The 20,281-nt window shown below is 39.3% G+C and overlaps 1 protein-coding gene across 5 annotated transcripts; it reads right to left on the bottom strand.

Annotated features, from left to right (window-relative positions):
* Positions 1–2,470: 2,470 nt before the first annotated feature.
* On the bottom strand, positions 2,471–19,309 carry LOC115059214 (B-cell scaffold protein with ankyrin repeats). 5 transcript variants are annotated; one of them, XM_029526865.1, is made up of 16 exons: positions 19,200–19,309; positions 18,440–18,835; positions 17,125–17,267; positions 16,886–17,024; positions 16,637–16,779; positions 15,279–15,393; positions 14,291–14,487; positions 9,237–9,300; positions 8,776–8,991; positions 6,888–6,950; positions 5,494–5,678; positions 3,614–3,677; positions 3,387–3,416; positions 3,073–3,146; positions 2,861–2,895; positions 2,471–2,742 (listed from the first exon to the last, which is right to left on the bottom strand). In XM_029526865.1, the coding sequence occupies exons 1-15, from the start codon at positions 19,210–19,212 to the stop codon at positions 2,863–2,865; spliced, it is 1,875 nt and encodes a 624-aa protein (XP_029382725.1). In that variant the 5' UTR covers positions 19,213–19,309; the 3' UTR covers positions 2,471–2,742; positions 2,861–2,862. The 5 variants fall into 5 exon arrangements, with proteins under 5 accessions (XP_029382725.1, XP_029382722.1, XP_029382724.1 ...); XM_029526862.1 differs by having other exon boundaries at positions 2,861–2,986; XM_029526864.1 differs by having other exon boundaries at positions 2,471–2,986; positions 16,667–16,779.
* Positions 19,310–20,281: the final 972 nt, after the last annotated feature.

Raw genomic sequence — 20,281 nt, forward strand, 5'->3', positions numbered from 1 at the left:
TTGTACTCTCATGAGTGTTTCTGCAGCAGCATGGAACCGATGGTGTCGCTGGGATACAGGAGGGATTCAGCAGATGACTGAAGCGACGGCTTGACTTTTCATGTTTCAATTGGTAAAGGCCATCAGCAGTTAAGAGCTGTGTCATAAAAATATTATTGATGCATTGACTGTATAATCCTGTCTCTCCACAATCTGACCAAGCCTGATGCTGGAATGAAGAGGAAGAAGAAATATATTTGGGAAGTTTCAGATTTTTATAAAATTTACAGTTTATGCTACATAAAAAATGAACACATAACACTTTCTCTTGTAGTCACAGCTGAAGGCAAAATTAAAGCATCACTCATAATTTTATATAATATTAAAAGCCAGACAAATGAATATTTTATGGGAACAAAGTCACTTGTCACGTCAAAGCCAGAGAAATTTATCACTCAGCTTTTCCCCCTTAGCTCTATGAAGCAAGTCATAAAGCTCATTTGTTTGGTTTCATGGAACTGAATTTTAAGCGCAGATGCAGCAGGCGGCTGTTTCAATGAAAAAACAGAAGCTCTGATAATCACACTGTATACTACCTGTCCAGTGCCATGTGGGAGGTAAGCTGATCCACGTGGAAAACAGTTCACATTCTACACTGCTATAAGGTGATATGACATATCAATATTTTTGTTTATTTGACCGCCTTCAATACAGATTTAAGGTTTACTGAGTTAAATAAAAGGAAGAAACAGCCCGTGGCTTGCTGCTTAGTAGGCCAAGTTCGGGAGAAGAACAGACGCAATTGAGGCAAGAGTCTCCACCATGGAGACGGCCCTTGACGAGTAAAGGAATGAAGTTTGGTGCCAGACTCTGACTGAAAAGTTCATTCACGTGAATAGCAAACTGTACGTAGAAAATATCGCCATCCTTCGCTTTCTAAACTCCACCTGGGCATAAGTATAAAGTATAAAGAACATTGCACAAGACAAATGAGTGAGCAAAACTTAAAGCTGAAGTTGAAAATAAAAAGTGGAGATTTCTCAGGATATCTCACAAATGAGAATACTTAAATCTAGTGTTTCAATTTGCATACTTCTCGAGAACCTCTACTTTACTTTGTTGGCTATTGAAATGGAAGAACTATTTCCATTAGACAGTCCTAAAATAGTTTGGAACGTTGTTTTTTTGTCACATTAAATACACAACATGGGACTATGAACAACAGCGAATGTTTGATCCCTTGTCTTTGATGTATTCCTGCCCACATATAGAAGCATGTTTGATGTGGGCGAAGCGTGTGACTGAAGTTCTCTATCTGTCTCTCTGTGAATCATTTTTGTGGCATCACGTCGATATTTGCATACATGATAAATCGAGGCCTAGCTCGGTAGCCACGCCTGACGTGTGGACTGAAATATACTCAGCAGGTGACAGGCAACCATATGCCTCAAATGCCATGGGGTCCTGAAGCCGGATCATCTCCAAAGGCTAACTGGCAGGTCTAAGTAGGGACGGCATTAATACATATTATTCACAAAGAGCATGATTGAACAGAAAAATGTGCCCGGCGTGTACCCAGCTGCTTTGTTGGCACACAGCTCAGCCTCTGCCTGGGTTTCAAGACTAGGCTTGGATTTAGCCATGCATTCACTGAATTCCCCATGCAGCTCTTATTCATTCATTCAGGCACAGGCTGGGCTCTACCAACAAACTGGTATCTGTGTGTGTGAGAAAGGAGTGTGTGCATTTGTGCCAGCTGCTGAATAGTTTTGTAAATCGCAGCAAATTCTGATATTTAACAACCATATACAGTAAATGTTTATTATGCTGAAATTCAACGGCTGTGATTTCAAAAAGGCCTTTTAAGCTTTACTCAATGAATTATTGTAAAGCTGTCTCTCGCTCTGGCAGCGAAACAGACCAAGCTTCCCAGGACATAAAGCCTTTGACCTTTAATCTTACTCTCATTTTCTACCACAGCCCCCCCTGCTCCTGCTGGAGACATTATCTTTTCATCCCGCTGAACTGAGTTGTGATATTTTAACAGTTTCTGTGCTTTATGAAGCATTTGTTTTGATACAGTTTGGCTACGCAAACCAAGATTAGACATGTTTCATGTCCGTAGTGCGCACAGTGAGGAGCTCATCACTGATGTTCTCGCCTGCTGCATTTACATTCGTTAACATGTAAGGTTACATATTTTCTATAGCTTTCCTCGAAGCCATCAGGAGGTCAGCAGGTGCCTCTGTGCTCCTCAGCTGTCTTTGGGTTGACTCACAGTGAAGTGTGGCGGACATATTTGGAGGTGCACCTCCCTCTAGAGGCAAGGAGGGGAAGGAGTCTCCCTGGATGTCAGCGTCATGACAGTGAAACAAACACTGTGCCACAAAAAGACAAGTGCTTGTTCCACTCATCAAATGAAAGCTTTATCAAACAATGCGATCCAAAAACGTGCGAACTGTGAGTAAAAACGACAAAGTTCATGGGAAGAAGTCACCTTTATTTTGGTAGCAATTTGCTCAAATTAAATGCATTTACAAAATTCAAAATGATACTGACACAGGTAAAGTTACACGCTTAGTATTTCTTCAAATTCATGGATTAAATCAGCATTTACTCATGTTCACTTGGAGGAGGAGGCTACTGCTGTACATGCAGGAGGTATTATGTCAACGATATGACCTTTTGCTTTTAATGCCTAAGTGCATGACTTTGAAGAGCTCAAACTGGAGTTACTGCTGATTCTCCAGGACATGACTGAACCTGCAAATATGGAGAATGTGACAAATCTGTCCGACAACAAAAATTAAAAGGAAACTGGCTTTATTTCCTGTTAACCTATTAACATATATTCATATTCATCAATTGCCGTCAGGCTTACCTTCACCGTTTGTCAGCTCTCCAAAAGAAATTCGACTGTGAAATAGTTCAGAGGGAGATTTGTCACTAGGAGTGCCAAGCAGCTGTGCCCCTTCAGTATATGTATTTCTGTGCCTTTTCTGTGACTCTAAAATTATACAGTGTCACGTAAACTTTATATTAAGTCTTGATCACATCTTCCAAGCTTTTCTTTGGCAAGTGAAGTAAACTTACGTGATGTCCTTTGAGTGGCTTGCTATAAAAATCCGACTCCACGGGTTGGCCTCCTATACGGCCTTCATTCACACCTGGGGAGGGATGATTTAATACGCACAACCAGCCAGAGAATTATGTAGTCAAAGAAAATAAAAGGGTTACATTTAGTGCAAGAGAAACGCACTCATTAAAACATAGCACTGGGGATTTGATTAAATAAGACTTCCCTGAGGATTAATTCCCCACCACTGCAACTAAGACTGTAGAGACTACAAAGGCATGCAAGCACAGGTTTTCTCTGAGCACACTGAGATTAGTTTTTAAACACTCACTTGGCGTGTGATGAACGATGTTGATTTTATCTGGCGAGAGAGAAGACTTTCGAAGTCATTTACAGTATACAGTTTAATACAGACATTTGTATGGATGCTGCTTGTTTCTGTTTAACTTTGAGCGAATAGCATATTATTTATTTTTATGTTAAAATTCCAGGAAAGTTGAGCTCTGTGGAGCCTCTCTTTGATGGCAGCCCACATATCCAGGACGGAGGAATATTTACCGTAGACACTGTCATCGTCCTCTCTTTTGTTAATGATACTGGCTCTCAGCTGACTCAACTTCTCCTGCAGAGACAGATATGAGTGCCTCAATTCAAGACCAACATATGAGCATCCAGTTATTTACATGATCTCTTTTATTCTTGCACACGCTGAGAAAACAATTAAATGGTTGCTCAGTTGGACCATAAATCTTTTGATGCCTTCATGGAGGTCTTGTGGAAAATGTGCTGTCTGTAGAACTTTTTTAAATACATACATAAAACAACCAGAGCAGTAAAAAAGAGCGACGGTAGTTTTCATTATATTTTTGGTGAATAAAATCGTACAGTGGTGCATTTACTCAAGAACTGAAATGTTAAAGTACTTTTTAAAGTGTTTATTTTAAAGTAAATGTTAAAGTTGAGTTGTATAATATAAAACTTTTAGCTGTTGCTTTGTCTGACAGTGATAGTTTCCCATTCGTTTTCGGATTCAGATTTCATATTCAGATTCTATGTAGATGCAAGTGCAAGCATATAACATGCACCACAATGTTACAATCCAGCCAGTACGTTTTCTTTTCCTTCTCAGGTTGTTAATATTAAATTAAAAATAAGTAAAATGGAATGAAGATATAATGATAAAAGAAATGACAACAGCAGCGATGTAACTTTTACCAGCAGAATTTAGTTTTTACTTCCTTTTTTTGGCACGCAACAAATTTCTCTCGTGATGTTCTGACCCCTGTAGTGTTTTCCTGGCACTAACAGAAAATGCTGCCAGAATGTGTGTGCAGTAGATAAAACTAGCTTCACCTCAAACAGTTCCAGCCACTCTGACTGCACAGTGATGCATCTATATAGGAAATGTCAGAATTTCATACGGCTCAATCTCAGGGATTGTTTTTCTACATGGTAATTACTTCAACTTCTGATGTCTGCTGCTGATCGTGGTTTGTTGCCAGGAGTGGCTGGTGGTAGTTATTACTTTCTGCCATTGCTACATTTACAAGAGGTAATAAAACATCCTCCTAGCAGAGCCACATAATCAGGACAGGGTGGAGGCTACACCGAGTCACTTTAAAAAGTGACAAAAACTAAACCTACTAATTTCTCCTTTCAGCATGTAATGGTAATAATACTTCAGTGCTTTTATTTGATACAAAACCACCAAATAAAAGGCTCCTTCTACAGATCAAATCTTTTCATTGTTGATCATCATAGAAGAAAAAGCAAATGTGGTATGAGTGATAGGATTGTCCCAGAAACTAGTCACAGTGAACCAATGGACACAAAACCAGAAGCTTCCAACAGACACCATTTAGTGGGATTCAGCCATCTTTTTTTTTTTTTTTTTTGTGATTTACCAGTTTGTTTGTTTCAGGTAAGGTCAGCCAGTTCAAAGAAGAATATGTAACCTACTGTCACATTTTCAAACATTTGCCATATCTGTCTAATTGTGAAATTCCCAGGTGACTTTAGCTCCTCCCACCAATCCACAGTCACAGAATACTGTGAGATAATGGTTTGTTTTATTATTCCTTGTGTTTTTGGAACAGAAGTTTGAAATAGTCCCACACCTGCTGCGACTGTAATGTGTGTCGCTCGCCTGATCTGCTGACAAAATAAAAGACAAATAATGATGAGCGGCCCTTCATCACTGTCTCTCCTCACTGTAGGGCACAGCAGAAATGTGTGGCTATTAATGAAAAGTAATTTTATTTACTCTAAGTGGACCTAAACCTCTATGGTGCTTGGGAGATTGTTTTCTATTGTGGGATTGTTTTGGAGGTTGGCAGAGTATAAGCAACAGATGGTAATAGTTTTATTAGGGTCTGGTCCTGCATGCTTATCCGTTCCCAGTGTAGTGTGAGTGTGATCACAGTGTGTAATAGTCCTACTTGCTGGATTGCATTCATGCCCTTCTGAACCCTCTGCCAGTCACTGAAACGCTCCAGGGCTTCATCCACAGTGAGTGAGCCTGCTTTCACCCTCTGCTGGAGCTCAATGAGTTGCTGAAGCCCATCTATCTGGTTTGGCACAAAGGTGTCATAAGTGGAAGACATGCTGTCTTCTCGCCCACGTGCTGCAAAGAGCAACAACTCTATGAAAACATCTGCTACTTTGAACGATCAAAAAAAAAAAAAAAACAAGAAAAGAAAAGAAATTGGAAGTGCCAGGGAGCAATAGTCACCAAACACAGGACAACAAGTTAACAAGCTGGGTTTCATATTTTACAAATTTTACTATAAGACCGAAATTTAAAGCCACTCCAGATGGCATTCACAGTGGAGATTGGTTGGTAATGTGTTTTTCCCCATCACATCTGAAATGCTGGTGAGTCATAAAGTGATTTAATAGGTGACTCTGATGATCTATGGACCTGTCTGTCAGTGTCACCAACAGTACAACACAACAGACAAATGCCTTGGTCTCCCTGCAGGTGCTCAGTGTAGCAGCTCTTTCTCTCTCTCGCACAGTTTCGTCTTCTTGGCTCCCAACTGTGTTTAAATGTTCTTTTTTTCTACTTTAATGACTCACTCCCCTATAGTGATCACTACAATTTTAATAGATTTTACAAAACATAACAAGATTATCACCATTAAGTGATATCATCTGGCAGGTAATTTCAACTGAGAATCAGTCAGCGAAACTCATTGGTTCAGTAAAAAGAAGTAAGATCCGCAGATCTCAAAGTGATAATACTGTTCCTGAATCCTCTAAATGGGATATTGAAGCATTTTTTATAGGGTAATAAACTATATGGTATGAATTTTAAGGTACAAAGCATCTTTTACAGTTTTTCTTTACACATGATAAAAGCTAAGTTAAGAGTTTAAGTTAATGCGTCTTTAAAATCAAATTAAAACAAAAAAGGTATTCTGAACAATTTTAGAGCTATACTTTCTAAACCTATGATACAAAATGAACATTGTTCTATTTCTCAAATGGTTCTATAATGTATCCAATCTATGCTAAGTAATTATTGCACATATAATTGCCAAAACATCTCTTATAAAAATCCAACAAAATTATATGCACATATTACAGGAGAAACATTGTTGTAAATTAAGGAACAAGTACACACCTGCCCACTAAATCCAAACTGCAAGCTTATCTAAATCAACAATATTTTAACTCCGCTTGAATTTTCTTGAAGCCAAAACTCCAGGTTTTGTCTGACTCTCATGAATCCCAAATATAAGACAGAAATCTGGGAGTTGGGGCATTTGAGAGACATGTGACTCTGCAGGGTTATTAGTGTCGTTGAAGCTTCGTCCTACCTCACTCTTACCTTGTTTAGTGGGCAGTGAATACAAGTCGGCCTCACCCTGTGCTGTCTTCTTCTTCTGGAACACTGTAAACATGCCACAGTTTATCATGATCATATATCACATTAATAATAATATTGATAATATATCAATAAGAAATATTTTTTATAAAGAAAAATTAAAACGTGACTTTATGCTGGTTGTAAACAATAGACAGTTAATGCTGCAGCTTTCTAAAATATGTTCTTTGCCCATGTAGTTCAACCTTCATCCCACAAGATGGAGCCACACTCTAAAGCACTGACCTCAGTGACTATGCAAAGCCTAGTGAGAATTGTTAGTAGATATAAACCTTCTATCCAACCAGAAAATGTAAATATTATCACACCTGAATATGTGTGAAACAGCATATTTTCTGGTATGATATTCCCTCGAGCAAAGATCTTGCTTTGCTTTCAGAGAAATACAAGCAGATTCAGTTCTGGATTGAATTAGTCACTTTTGGTTTGGAAATGAGCTTTTAGAATGAAAGCCCACACTCTTTAGCTGACAGGGACAGTGTCTGACCAACACTGGTTTAATATTCAATATCCTCGCCCCACAAGATAATCCTGTCTTTGACTGCTTCCTCCATGACAGCATCTCTCTTTTCCACTTCATATCCAAACAGCTCCTCTTTTCTGCCACACTCACAACACAAGGCTGGCTTTATGGCTTCATTCGGGGCGAAATTGTGAGAGAAGCACTGCTGTGGATCAGTCACATGACTGCAGCTATTACATTACCTTGCCTTAGTGAGTGTTCATTGCTCTCCATGTAGTTTACATATCGAATAATTCCTCCCTGTAGAACTGAAGCTCATTCACATTTCAGCATTTCAGTCTCATTGAGCAGAGGACGTTGCCGCTAACAAAAGAAAACTCCTCATTATTTCCACTTGTGCAGTGTTCTCCAATAACTGGCTGCTCGCCTAATCCTCCACCAAGCCTCATCTCTCCTCTCACATCTCTCACTGCGGCAGTGCAGAGTGAGCAGCAAAATGTGATCCTTGTGTGGTTTGAAGCTCCACTGTCTCAATAGATGGAAACCTCAAAATCCCTCTCCTTTCTCTCGTGCACTCTGGGGACAAGGACGATGGAAAACATGTGTAATGACTTATTTTGGCTGACTTGGCCTTGGTCTGGCCACGATTGGTTGCAGATGGAAGCCCAGTAGTTCCCTCTGTGTTACTGAGGGCTGGTTGGGATGCAGAGAGTTCAGTGGTGCACTCAATTTCTTTTTTGCTTTGTAAGTCCCATTGGGAAGAGGGTTAGCTCACTGAATGCAAAAAAGCACGATGAAAAGCTGCAAATTGGGGCTGTTACGCAATTAAAATTGTTTTTGTGCATTTTGAATATTTAGTGAGGGACACGTGTAATATTGTCTTCTGGAATAACGATCAATTTTGGATGCACATGTTCATGTTTGTATTTCCTAAATGAAAAAGAGAAGTCAAGGCAGTTTTAATGATTCATAAGCCTTAATAATACCAGTCACTTTTGGATGTTTCATCTTCATGAAATATTCACATGGCTGAAATTGAACAGTTAGGGATTGTTGGTTGGCTCTTGATGCAGGCAAATGGGTCTGTCTCTTTACCCACATTTGTTTGTTTTTCAGTGGGGAGTGACTATGTTCTAGTGGTTTATGGAATCAAAACAAACTGCAACGTACAAAAAAGCCTCTCTTTTCTATTCAGCATTACTCCAGTGACAACAGCAATGCACATTCCAGGCACTTCCTCCCACCCACATTTGGTCCCAGACTCCCTTTTACATTCTGTGTGTAGCTCAGTGTTGTTTTTACTTCTAATCAGCTCTGTCATATCTGTAATTTGGAAGAAAAAGGGAACAAAGAGTTCTTAAAAGCTACCTTGAGCGATGTAAGGCGTTTTGTCATCCTTCACCTGGGTGCTTTCAGGTCGTGGTGTGGGTGCTGGCGGGCGATTGGCGATATTCACTGTTTTTGAGGAGTTCAGGATAGTGTCATATTCATCATTTACCCCCAGTGGAGCATAGAGGTCCTCCACCTCCTCCCCTCCACCTTCTCCTTGGTGCTCTTTTTCTACGTCTGTGATGAAAGGATTTCCTAATGCACAAAGTATTTACTGCATGAATGTCATGATGACGCTCAGCATCCTGTTTTTCCGCTGTTGTTATTTCATAGCTAATCAGAAGCAACACAGCAGGGTGTGCCCATCAGCACCAGAAACATTCAGTGGTAGAAAATGAACAGCAATCCAACATAATGCTACACTGGGAAAAAAACTAAATTCCATTATTGAACCAGTTTCTATTTGTCCTCCTTCCGTTTCCCATCAGCCCCTCACTCACCTGCAGTGCACATCACTTCATACACACTGGTATCACCATTGTCCTCCGCAGCATTGAAAGTGTTCTGCAAAAACATGACGAGATCGTTTCATGCCACATACAAATCTCAAACAAAAAGAAGCAATTTAGAATTGAAGGAACACGATATATAATCTGTTTTGCTGTAGCTGAGAATTTGCTGTCGTACAATTACTTTTTTTTTTTTTTCAATATTCAAACATTTTACAAATCTCAATACAATGCAAGCTTGTAATTAAAGTCTGAATGGTGTAGTCACTGTATCTGTCTTCATATAAAGTGGAGGCGACCAACTCTTTTGCACTTTAGGCCGATAGCCATTAATATTCACTGCTCTCATGTCAGATGTGACAAAAGTTTTCTAACTACATGTGTTAGGACTACACTTCAGGGCTACAGCAGGGATAAGAGGTAAACTGTAACCCTGCCTGCTGTGTTACAGAAAAGAAAGAAAAAAAAATGCAGTTTTCCCTTTGACAGCAAAGCTGCTCCCGAGTCAGCCTATTTGTTAATAGCATGCTGAGGGACAGACAGGGGTATGATCAGAGTAATTATGAAATCAGACAATCTTCCCCTTTCAGTCCAAACATATCATTTAGTGAGCTATTCAAGACCCTGGGCTTGATATTTAGACTGCTTCTAAAATTAGAATGAAATACAGTATTAATTTGCGGCGATGTTTGTACCACTGATGGAGATTTGAAGTACTTTTGTAAGTATGACGAAATTATTTACAGTCACTGGCTACTTTATGAAAATATTATTTTGATAGAGCAATACAAAGGGGGGAAAGGAAAATATTTGCAATAGCATTACACATGATTAGACATATTTTGGAACAAATAAACAGTATTTTTCCAATGTAGAATGCAAAGTGAATGTCTCAAATGAACACAGCTGCTGGACTGCATTCTAGATTTTGCATCCAATCAGACTCTAGCAACAGGAAATTACTTGACAATAGCGACTGTAATGATTTAGGATTACATTCTATTCCAGTGACATTTTAAGAGGATATATCAGGAATTAAATGAATAAATATTTTAAACCTTTCCAGAATATATGAAACACAGCTTTAGATCCAAATATCATTCATATAACCTGCCACGCATGATGTGCCGTTTCCAAGCAACACAGCCACTCAGAGCTCAATAACAATATTCCGCTGTTTCTAGTACTGTAAATTACTTTCAGGCTGCCATGAATGCATTACTTAACAGCAAAGGTTCGTAAGAGGCCCAACAGGTAGAAGGGACGGGCTAATCCCTGCTGCAGCATCCACATGGAATTATAATGGTCGGATGCTGGGTTTAAACAGTGTGGTATTTTCAGGGGTAGTTTCTGGACAAAGAAATGGTATTTATTTACTAGCCACAAATGCTAAATAATTTTACAGATGTCTGAAACTACAGGCGCCCCAGGCATTCCAGAAATATTTAGTCTCGCCGCTGCAATCCAACCAGCAGGGCCTCAGGAAAAACCAGCAGGCATGATTTTGATAGAGGGAGAACAAATCTCAAGTGAATCTAGTATGGGATAAGAAGTGCAAATGTGTTTGCAAAAGCTGAGATGATCAATTCACTGGCTGGTCTCCACTCTTAGTACCAGCCTGTGGTTTCAGGGTACATGGTGGATTGCAGAATGTAACACACACCCGTCACTTAAGTGTTATTCAATCAAAATCTGTCCAATTTATTTTTCTAGGATGGGAAGATAAGACCTGGACAGCACAGCAGGCAAAGAAATATTTCACACTTCAAACTATATTTACTCAGCAAAGTGTTATCTTTCAACACCAAACAGGTGTCATAGTAAAAACCTGCAAGAATCTGTAGTCTTGATCCGTGAGACCGCACATTTATATGTGCAGACTTCAATCCTACTGACTGATTAGTTTATCATGGTAGCATGCTAACTTTTGCTGGCACTGCTAAACCGCAAATCTCAACCTCGCTATGGTACTGGAGGAAAAGTCTAGGGGGTGAACAAAATCAGCATAGTTTGTTGTCTCAGCCTCGTGAGGATCTGTTTAACATCTTGTGACATTCCATCAACTATATTTTAAAATATTCAACTGAAAATAAGTAAAACCTGCTCAGTCAGTGGCCCCAAATAAAATGTTGGAGTGCATCGTTAAAATCAGGGATGGTTTCCTTGAAGCTAATTTGATTGCATGGCTATAAACACAATCTATAATCTAAATATAATAATGATCAGTGTTGCTGCAGACATACAACATACAATCTGCAGACGGAGAACGATTTCCTTTTCAGTGTGACCATAACCGTATCATTCAAATGACAAACAAATGTTTACCGAAATGGCAGTGCAGTTACTAACCAAATAAACCTAACATGCAAAGCAGGATGAGGGGAATCGGCTAATCTCTGACTCCCCTGTATTTGGATACACGTGCACTGTATGCAAACACAGCATGAGACACATAAATATCTCTTTGTAGTCTCTGATGGGCCTTACATTTGTAAGCTAATTTGTATTTATTGAGCTCTGCTCTACAACTGAATGCCTCTTGGTCCATTGAAATGCCAAGTGACGCTCAGCCAAATTTGTGACCCAGTATTAAAATATTAAATAAGGACAATGCGTGTTTATGTTAGTAATTACCGTGAGCAAGCACAATATTGCAGTCAGAAGACATACACATCGTAAATAACAGTGGGGTATTTTCTATATTTGTATTCTAGTTATGTTCTTCCTGAATAATTCAGCTTTCCCCTCCGGAGCAGTTCACAGCTAATTAACAAAGGAGCGTTGAGCAAGGCCAGAACGGTGGATTTGACGCAGGCCCTGTGAGTGATTCAGCCTGTGTATGAAGCGAAGGACCGATCCTTTTAGGATTTATTGACAGAGTGCTGCTACCAACGCCTAAATCACTGATGCATCATGGGTTGATTAATTGGAGGTGGGGGAAACACTGCAGATGAGCTAACGAAACTGCCTGCATCAAGGAAGCAAGAGCAAAACCACACCCTGTAATGTTGATCACTACACACACTTCCTCTTACACAAAAGCAAAAGATGTATGCACATATACATATATGTTTTCAGCTGTCAAGCTGAATTTTAATTAACCAGCAAGAAAACTGCAAAGAATTGCCACTTGTTTGTGGATGTCAAATATGTCTCTTGTGTTGAATCAATAAGCTGGTTGAAGCCCACGTGGGGAGACCTCTCTTTGGCGCTGCTGCTCCCTGTCAGCTCAGATGCTTCGGAGGTTCACAGAGAGTATTTCAACTCGCGAGAACAATCTGATCACACCTTGCTCCATCTGCAGTCACTCTCAATTAGCAGTGTTGCTAGGAGGATAAATACATTTGCAACAGCTGCTGGAGTGACAGAATTTCCCTGGAGGGAGAATTCTCTGTAGGTTGATGCCTCAGGAGAAAGTTCAAAGTTGTCAGAGTTGTAAGGAAGGACGAGCACCGTGAGCAGAACTATTCAGATGAATGAACGGGCATCATGCTGCTGTCTTTTACAGGCAGGCGTAAGTGTAACAACTGATACCAGCTTTAAAGGATCAGTTCACACAAATACAAAGTATTGATGATAATCATCATCATCATATATTATTTATTATTACTAGTATTACAATCTAGCCATTCTCTACCATCATCTGAATACCATGGAGCTAAATAGAACTGGAATAGAGCTGGAGTGAATTTGAATAATTCAACAGCAGTTTTTCTCAATCAAGTATTGATTGATTGATTGATTGATTGTATCAAATATATTTACTTAAGTTCTGCACCTACGTGTATTTTATTTCATTAAAAGCTTTCAACTCCATTCCACTCCACACTTACTATGGCAGGTATAGTGTTGTGCTTTACATTGTACAACCAAAGCATAAGATTAGTTTCCAGAAATATGAGTGTTATAACTGAAATATCTTTTGAAATACTGGTTAAGTCTATTAACTGAAGAGACTCCTCTCAGAGCTGCTGTGAGTGAAGCATGTATTATTCATACGTGTGTTTTTGTCTGTCTGAGGTATCATAATTTATTCTGTTTTTTTAACACAACTCTAATAATGTCATGTTTTCAACCTGTCATCTAAGCTATTCTGCTTGGTGCATCGTGTTTTAATGTGAATGTCCTCACTGCCTAATGAAATTAGTATTGGAAAGAACATTATGACACTAGTGTCCTCCAGGTTTATCAGATAAAGTAATGTGCATACATGCATAGGATCTATTAAATTTGGATTTCCACTCATTAGCAAGTGAGTGGCAAACACAGTGCTCTTGTGATGTTCCATCTACTCAACAAGAGCAGGGGGCTTGAGAAGGAGAAGGCTGCCCATATTAGCATGAGAAAATGGCTGTCCTTATGCAAGGAAATCTCAACATTAGCGGCTGCATTAATTGTCTGAACGCTTGCAGACGACCTGCACCACAAGCCATTGTGCATGCATGAACAAACAGAGCCTTTCTAGTCTCTGTGGGGGTGTTCCATTAGGAACCTCAAAGGCCAAACATGTTCAGAGTGAGAGGAGGGAGCGTTATTATCCATCCACTAAGCGAGCTCTGAATGTACAGACACTGGTTTGGAGTCATTCTGTTCATTATTGATACCGCTCACTCTTAGTCCTGATGCTTTACTGGTATTAGTAATAACATTTCTGAGCACTGCACTGAATTCCCTGGCTGCAACTCTCAAGATCTGAGGTGAAGTTTTTTATTGTTTTCTTCAGCTGTCAGCAGGTATCTGACATTATAGAATTCCACTGAGTTGATGTTACATCCAACCAGTGCTATATAGGCTGATAATGTAAATGAGTTGTGTCATTACAATATGTCATTGGATATTAATATGTAGAGAAATGTGCTATATTAAATGTTACATGGAGGGTCAATAATGCCAAAATAATAGTATCTGGCCTAGAGCAAGGATGACTTCCAGCTGGAGGAAGGTGAAAAGGATCAAGAGTTTAAAAGAAGACTGAACATTGAAAAAGGCAAGATTTTAGTGTTCATGGCATAAGATTGACAAAGAGCTGAGGGTAAAGTATTCACCAGTGTTTCCCTCAGTAAGATGTGAAGCTCTTTATGTCCGTAGCACTTGGCGATCTCTGTCGGGGTCTGTCCGTGTCGATTGGCTGTGTGCAGTGCTTGATTGGCTCCTGGACACTGCAGGAGCAGGCTGGACACACTCTTGAATCCATACTGAGCAGCAAAGTGGAGGAGTGATGGTACGTCTACCGAGTGGATCTCTGACGTGAACATTTGATAAGATGAGAAAAGGGATTTTCAGAAAGACCCAGGAAAGCAAGCAGCTGAAAATTTTCACATAAAATACGCCCTGATGGCAATGATTTTTTGTTCTCTTTCCTCTTTTCCAGTTGTCAACCTATACAGTGGAAACTATTTAACACATTCAGTGAAGACAGCTTTGAGGCACTTATTGACCTTTTTGTCATGGAAACATTTCCCTGTGCCCTTTTTAGCAGAGTTCAGGATCAATCCCAGTATCTGATGAAGCCATCAATCTGCCATATAATGAGACAAGAAATAATGGGAGGGTTTTTTGTTCTTTTTTTCATAGCAGATAATTTGCACCATGTAACAGGAGCACATTCCAATTAGGAGCAGTATGTTCAGTTCACTTTGTTGCATTCAGACATGGTGAACAGCAAAGGAATAAAGGACTGAATTAAATACACTTCCTGCTGTGCTAATGCATTAGCATACATGTGGCTGTCTAGTATATAGAAGGTTTTTATTCATCACAACCTGGTAGATTTTAGCAATGACATCTTACTGCAAAGCCATTTTCACACTGTCAGGAACAGCCCAAATAAATTATGTTTTTGTGTACGCCTTGTAGCCATTCATGCACACAGCTCAATAGTTATACACATTTCTTTTCAAGATAAATACAATTAAGTGATGTCAGCAATTAGTGAAAAGAAGTTGCACCGCGTTGGGTCTTGCCCTCATTTGGACAATTCAGCAAATGTTTTCCATTGCAAAGCCCAGAGTAAGCAATCCTTCTGTGCTGTACCTCTTTCAGGTGTGTAATCACACTGCAGTGCCCGGAAGCCTCCAGTGGGCATTCCTTCTAGCAACATGGAACACAACTTCTCATCCAATTTGTCCACAGAAGACACCTGGAGAGCCTGAAAACCAGAAAGACAAATGGATCCCTTTTTGAATTAATTTGTTGAGACAAGACTGCAAAGAAAAATTACTAAACCCATTCTTCACAACCAACACAAGCTAATTACTGAGATTTAAATTTGATGGGGGGAAAAGCGGCTCCATCGAACAATGGGAATGTTATCTATAGACAGACGATAAAAATGTCATTTTGAGTAGAATCAAACACACATAAGTGTCCTGTCTCACCAGTCCAGACTTTAAGTTTGAAATGCTATTGGCAAAGTCATCTTTTGGCATTGCTCAAGTTTGCCTCCTCAGCAGAAGGACTTAATCAAATCAAGTGTTCATGACAGAAAGATGGCCGAATCTGCTGTATCATTAATTTCCGAAAGGAGACAGTACACAGTATCTCTTAAACATCAGCAGAAATGCATTGATTAAATTCATCTTATGTTTTTCTGCATCTTTCTAATGGTTTGAAGTGGATTGATTATAAGTAGTTCTTTGGGGTAGCAACTGACTAATTTCTATAACTGTTGCTACCTAAGAATGCGTCACTGCGTAACATAACACATTTTAACACGCTTTTTCAGATAGTTTCCTGCATTTCTAAAGTAACTACTGCCTACAGACTATAATTTTGATATATTTACAGGTGGAAGAGGCTGCATAAGCAAATGTTTACAAAAATGACTTTATGTGATTGATGCAATGTAGCTTTGCTTTTTTAGGTAAGTTGCCTGACAGCTAATGGTTAATGAACTATTGAGGTAATTCCAGAAATATATTCAATGCAATTTAGTAAAAAGGATGGAGAATATAAAAGAAACTGATTAACTTTGAATCCCAGTAGAAGTCATGTTCCAAAAATAAAATAGATCCCAGATTTCCCATAAAGCAATTCATAGCATCTTTTTGTTAAACCCTTTAGAAATCTCCATAAATTTCTTGACCACATTTTGTAAAGCTGTCTTGATGCAAAAAGCCAAAACCTTATCCTAGATCCAGATGATGTTATTAGGATAATTTTCTCAAACATGTCAAAGTTTCTCCAGAGCCACAAAAAACATTGTGCACTTGTGAACGCTGGTTGAATTGTTATTTTACCTCTGACTAGTAACCACTGACCCTTAGGTGTTAACATGGTCAAGTAAAACTTCCAAAAAGAAAGAAAGAAAGAAAGAAAGGTTGGATAAAGTACAAGAAATGAAAAGTGGGTATTGATTGATGTGAAAATCAAACAGCTATTTAAAGATCTACCTGACACATAAAATCTACAGGGTCTGCTACCGTCGACAGAAGGCGGTGGATCTCCTCCATGCTGCTGTAGTACTGCAACCGTGCCTTGCTCAGTGGCTCTCTGTCACTATACACAGTCACGCTTACATTCCCTGCTGGGAAATCTGCAGCAGAAGCCAAACAGATTTTAATTTCATTTCATTTATTCAGTTTTTCAATTAGTATTTCTTAAACGACATCATATTTATTATTTCTTCTGGCTTTGCTCACCTGGTGACTTGACGCACAGGATTCGATCATTCCAATAGACAGGCTTCACCCTCAGCGTCTGATTTTCATCTGTAAACTCAACCTCAGCATCACCGCTAAGAACATCATTCTTCAAAAGAATGAACACATCCACAGAGGTCTGCCAACGACAGCACAGTGAGCAGCAGTGTAACCAATGTTAGAGGTGCTTTATGAGGAAAAAAATGGCTTACTACTAAGTGACTAGTTGAAAGGCTCACCCCACAGGGAACTCTGGAAGGAACAACTACAGCTTTGCATCTGATACTGTGAGCTCCAGTTGACTGCATTTGTTCCGCCTTTTGCTCTGATCCTGATAGTTTACATGTCAAGTGGTTGACATTTGCTGCTGTGGCTGACAGGCCTATAAGAAATGAGAAATTGAATGTACTGAATTATGCAACAGTGTATACAGATCGGTTTAGCTAAGTAGTCAAATTTTTAGTCAAGCTTGCAGCATGTGATAGCAGAGTTGCTATATCATGGCGGTTTCTTCTTTTTCTTTCTTCTCCTGTGGTGTACACTCAAACTCATCAAACACCTACGCAGATACGCTGGATGTGCTAACAAACAAACACCAGCATTATGTTTGAACAGCCAAGGCACTTCTGAGTTAAAATATAACTGCTGCCTGAACCACCTCACTGTATCAGTGCAATTAAGTGATGCAGAGTGGATTTGAATTTGCATGGCTCACGACCAGTAATCAGAGGTGGCCAAAGAGGAAAGAAAATCTATTTGCATCAGATGTTCCTCCTGCGCACACACCTGTTTAAATACAAGCCCCGTCCTCCGCTTTATGATTTGATACAATTAAGAATTAGGAAAAACAGGAAAGGATGCAGAGCATAATTGGCAGGGCCGATTTAGGACATGCCAAAGATACACTGTTTCATGATCTCCCTGCATTTGCTGCTGTAAAATATTGTATGTTAATCTTTAGTACAGAGATTTCTCAGGAAAAAAAGTCCATAAACAGGTTTCCAAGAAGCTGCACAGCATTTACCAAGGAACAGCAAGGTTCTTTTTGAAGTTGGCGATTTTGGTGTTTCAAAATTGAATTGTGGCTAAACTGTGGCTAAATTTCAGTCTGTTTTACTCCATATCTATTAAAAGTGTATCTAGGCAGAGAATAATTCAAAGTTGAGCTATCAGCCAGTCCCTTGCATCAAACTCCAGATAGATTAATGCATCTTTCTTTTCTTGTAATGGCCATTATATTGTTATCAAAGTAGCAGGAAATTTAGTTCTAATTTCATACCTCACTGGTTCCTGAAATTAAGATTGAGTGCTCTAGGCGTCTTTGTGTGCATTCTCTAAGGTCTCCAGCAATATACCCACAATGTAAAGAATAGAAATCAGTTTATTTAGAGATGAGATAACAAAGATCTAGGTTCACTTTGCCCTTTACCTTCAATGCTACAGTAAAGCCAGTACTAAATTATATACAAGGATGAAATAATGGAGTTCAAGATAAATTTGTATGAACAGGTGATGGGTGATTAAACAAACAAACAAGTCATCACAAAGCCATACCTTTTTTTGCAATGTCAACCACAGTTGGCAGGTACTCATGGGCATCCTGTTCACTGGAGATCTGCAGGCATTCTTCTGCGTTTAGGGGCACCAGGTCCACCAGCGGTTTCAGACTCTCAACCCCACACAGCAGCACAACCACATGAGCTGCAGGACTCAAAACACGGGCCAGGAAGAAACGCCACATTGGACAAAGACACTCCAGCATCCCTTTTGAAAGGATGAGGAGCTTGCAGTTGTACTGGGCCAACCAGATGAAGTCCTCCCGACTGCTGGACACTGTATTGATGTCATAACAACAGATCCGATCCTCTGAGATCGGACCTGTAAAGACTGACTTCAGGTATGTTGCCCATTGCTCTGCCTCAGTTTCATAGATGATTAACAGCTCCTCAGCTATAAGAAAAAGACATTGTCTGTTTAAAAAGGAGCAAAACGTGTGTGGTTTTACTTTTTAGTATTTCACACATATTTCCCCAGGTTTACTTTTTTGCACTGCATAATGCATTTTTATATGCAAGTTTATCGACAATGGATAAAGTTTCTCTTTTCAATTTCAGAGAAGAAAACAGAAGATGTATTCCTGCCAGATATTAAAGGTAATGCCATTGTATATTACATCAATATTTACCACATTACTTTGAGAAATAATCGTGAATAATCAATGCTCATATATTAGAGCAATTAATTACATTTCCTACCTCAGTAAAATTATAGCTTTGCAATAATGAATGCTAAATAAGTAATGCAAACAGCCTACCTGTCTGGCTCATGGTTATTGAACTGTTATTCTGGAGGTCGTACTTCACACTGAAATGGAAAACAGAACTGCTTGTGTCAGGTTGAGCTCAGATAAGAGGGTGTTTCCTGCTACACTGAAATGAATAAAGAAATTAGATGGTTTTGTTTTTTCTAATAGGACACAAAGCCTGTTCTCTGCCCTCTGTGACGAGGAACAAGTTTGAATGTTAACAAATAGGGAAAGTGTTGCAACAACACCAGAACTCCATGTTTTTTAATCAACAAAGTTCAAAAGCATGCTGTCAATATATCATGGTAGTGACAGTTCTAAACAAATCTAAACAAATCTAATTAAGGGTATTTCAGTAAGCTTCGCTGTGTGAATATTTATAATTTCAAGCTTTGAAATGTTTTGGCCACTTCTATATTTTCTTAAATATTAAATAGGGATAAAACAGGATCCCTATTTGTTATTATTATAAATATTACATTCATAGAGGTTTAAATGCCGCCCCCCCTCAAAAAAACAAAACAGTAGGTCAATGTCTTCGCAAGGAAACAAACAAAACTTATAACAAACACAAAGCAAAGGACAGTGTCAATAGGTGACTGGAAAGATATGAACTAAGTCTGCAGAACCAGAAACTAATGATGTGGTGTGAATGTGTGCAAAATTGGCAGAGATGAGAAAGCTGCCGTGAACACAAATACACAAAGAGACACACACTGCGAAAGAAATGTAAAATTCTGGGCTTCATTAACTGCCTCCACCTGCAAAACAAATGACTCATACCCCACTAGTGTTTCACCAATAACAGTGTGCCACCATTTATTCATTAATTTCCTTTCAGCGACACTGGGGTAACTGAAATTCACAACTGTGGAGAAAATGAGTGGGTGAAAGCTGAGGTCTCCTTCATGCAATTTGCTGGCGCTGTGCACCTGGTGACTCACTGGTGACAGATCAGGCTGTTCCCATGCATGCACATCCACACACTATATGCTCACATTTTCAGTATGACTACTCTGATCTAGCTACAAACACGGGACATTGAATCCTCTCCTGAAACTATGGTGAGTTAAAATGAACAACCCAAGTCC

This window comes from Echeneis naucrates, chromosome 18 (assembly GCF_900963305.1).
Source record: "Echeneis naucrates chromosome 18, fEcheNa1.1, whole genome shotgun sequence".
Classification (NCBI taxonomy): Eukaryota; Metazoa; Chordata; class Actinopteri; order Carangiformes; family Echeneidae; genus Echeneis; species Echeneis naucrates.

Bases quoted from the DNA above. Each gene is read 5' to 3' on its own strand.
- LOC115059214 (XM_029526862.1), bottom strand. The intron at 15,394-16,636 runs GTAGATCTTTAA...TCTGGTTTTCAG, and splicing joins CTGTAGATTTTATGTGTCAG to GCTCTCCAGGTGTCTTCTGT. The intron at 3,147-3,386 runs GTGAGTGTTTAA...ATCCCTCCCCAG, and splicing joins CATCGTTCATCACACGCCAA to GTGTGAATGAAGGCCGTATA.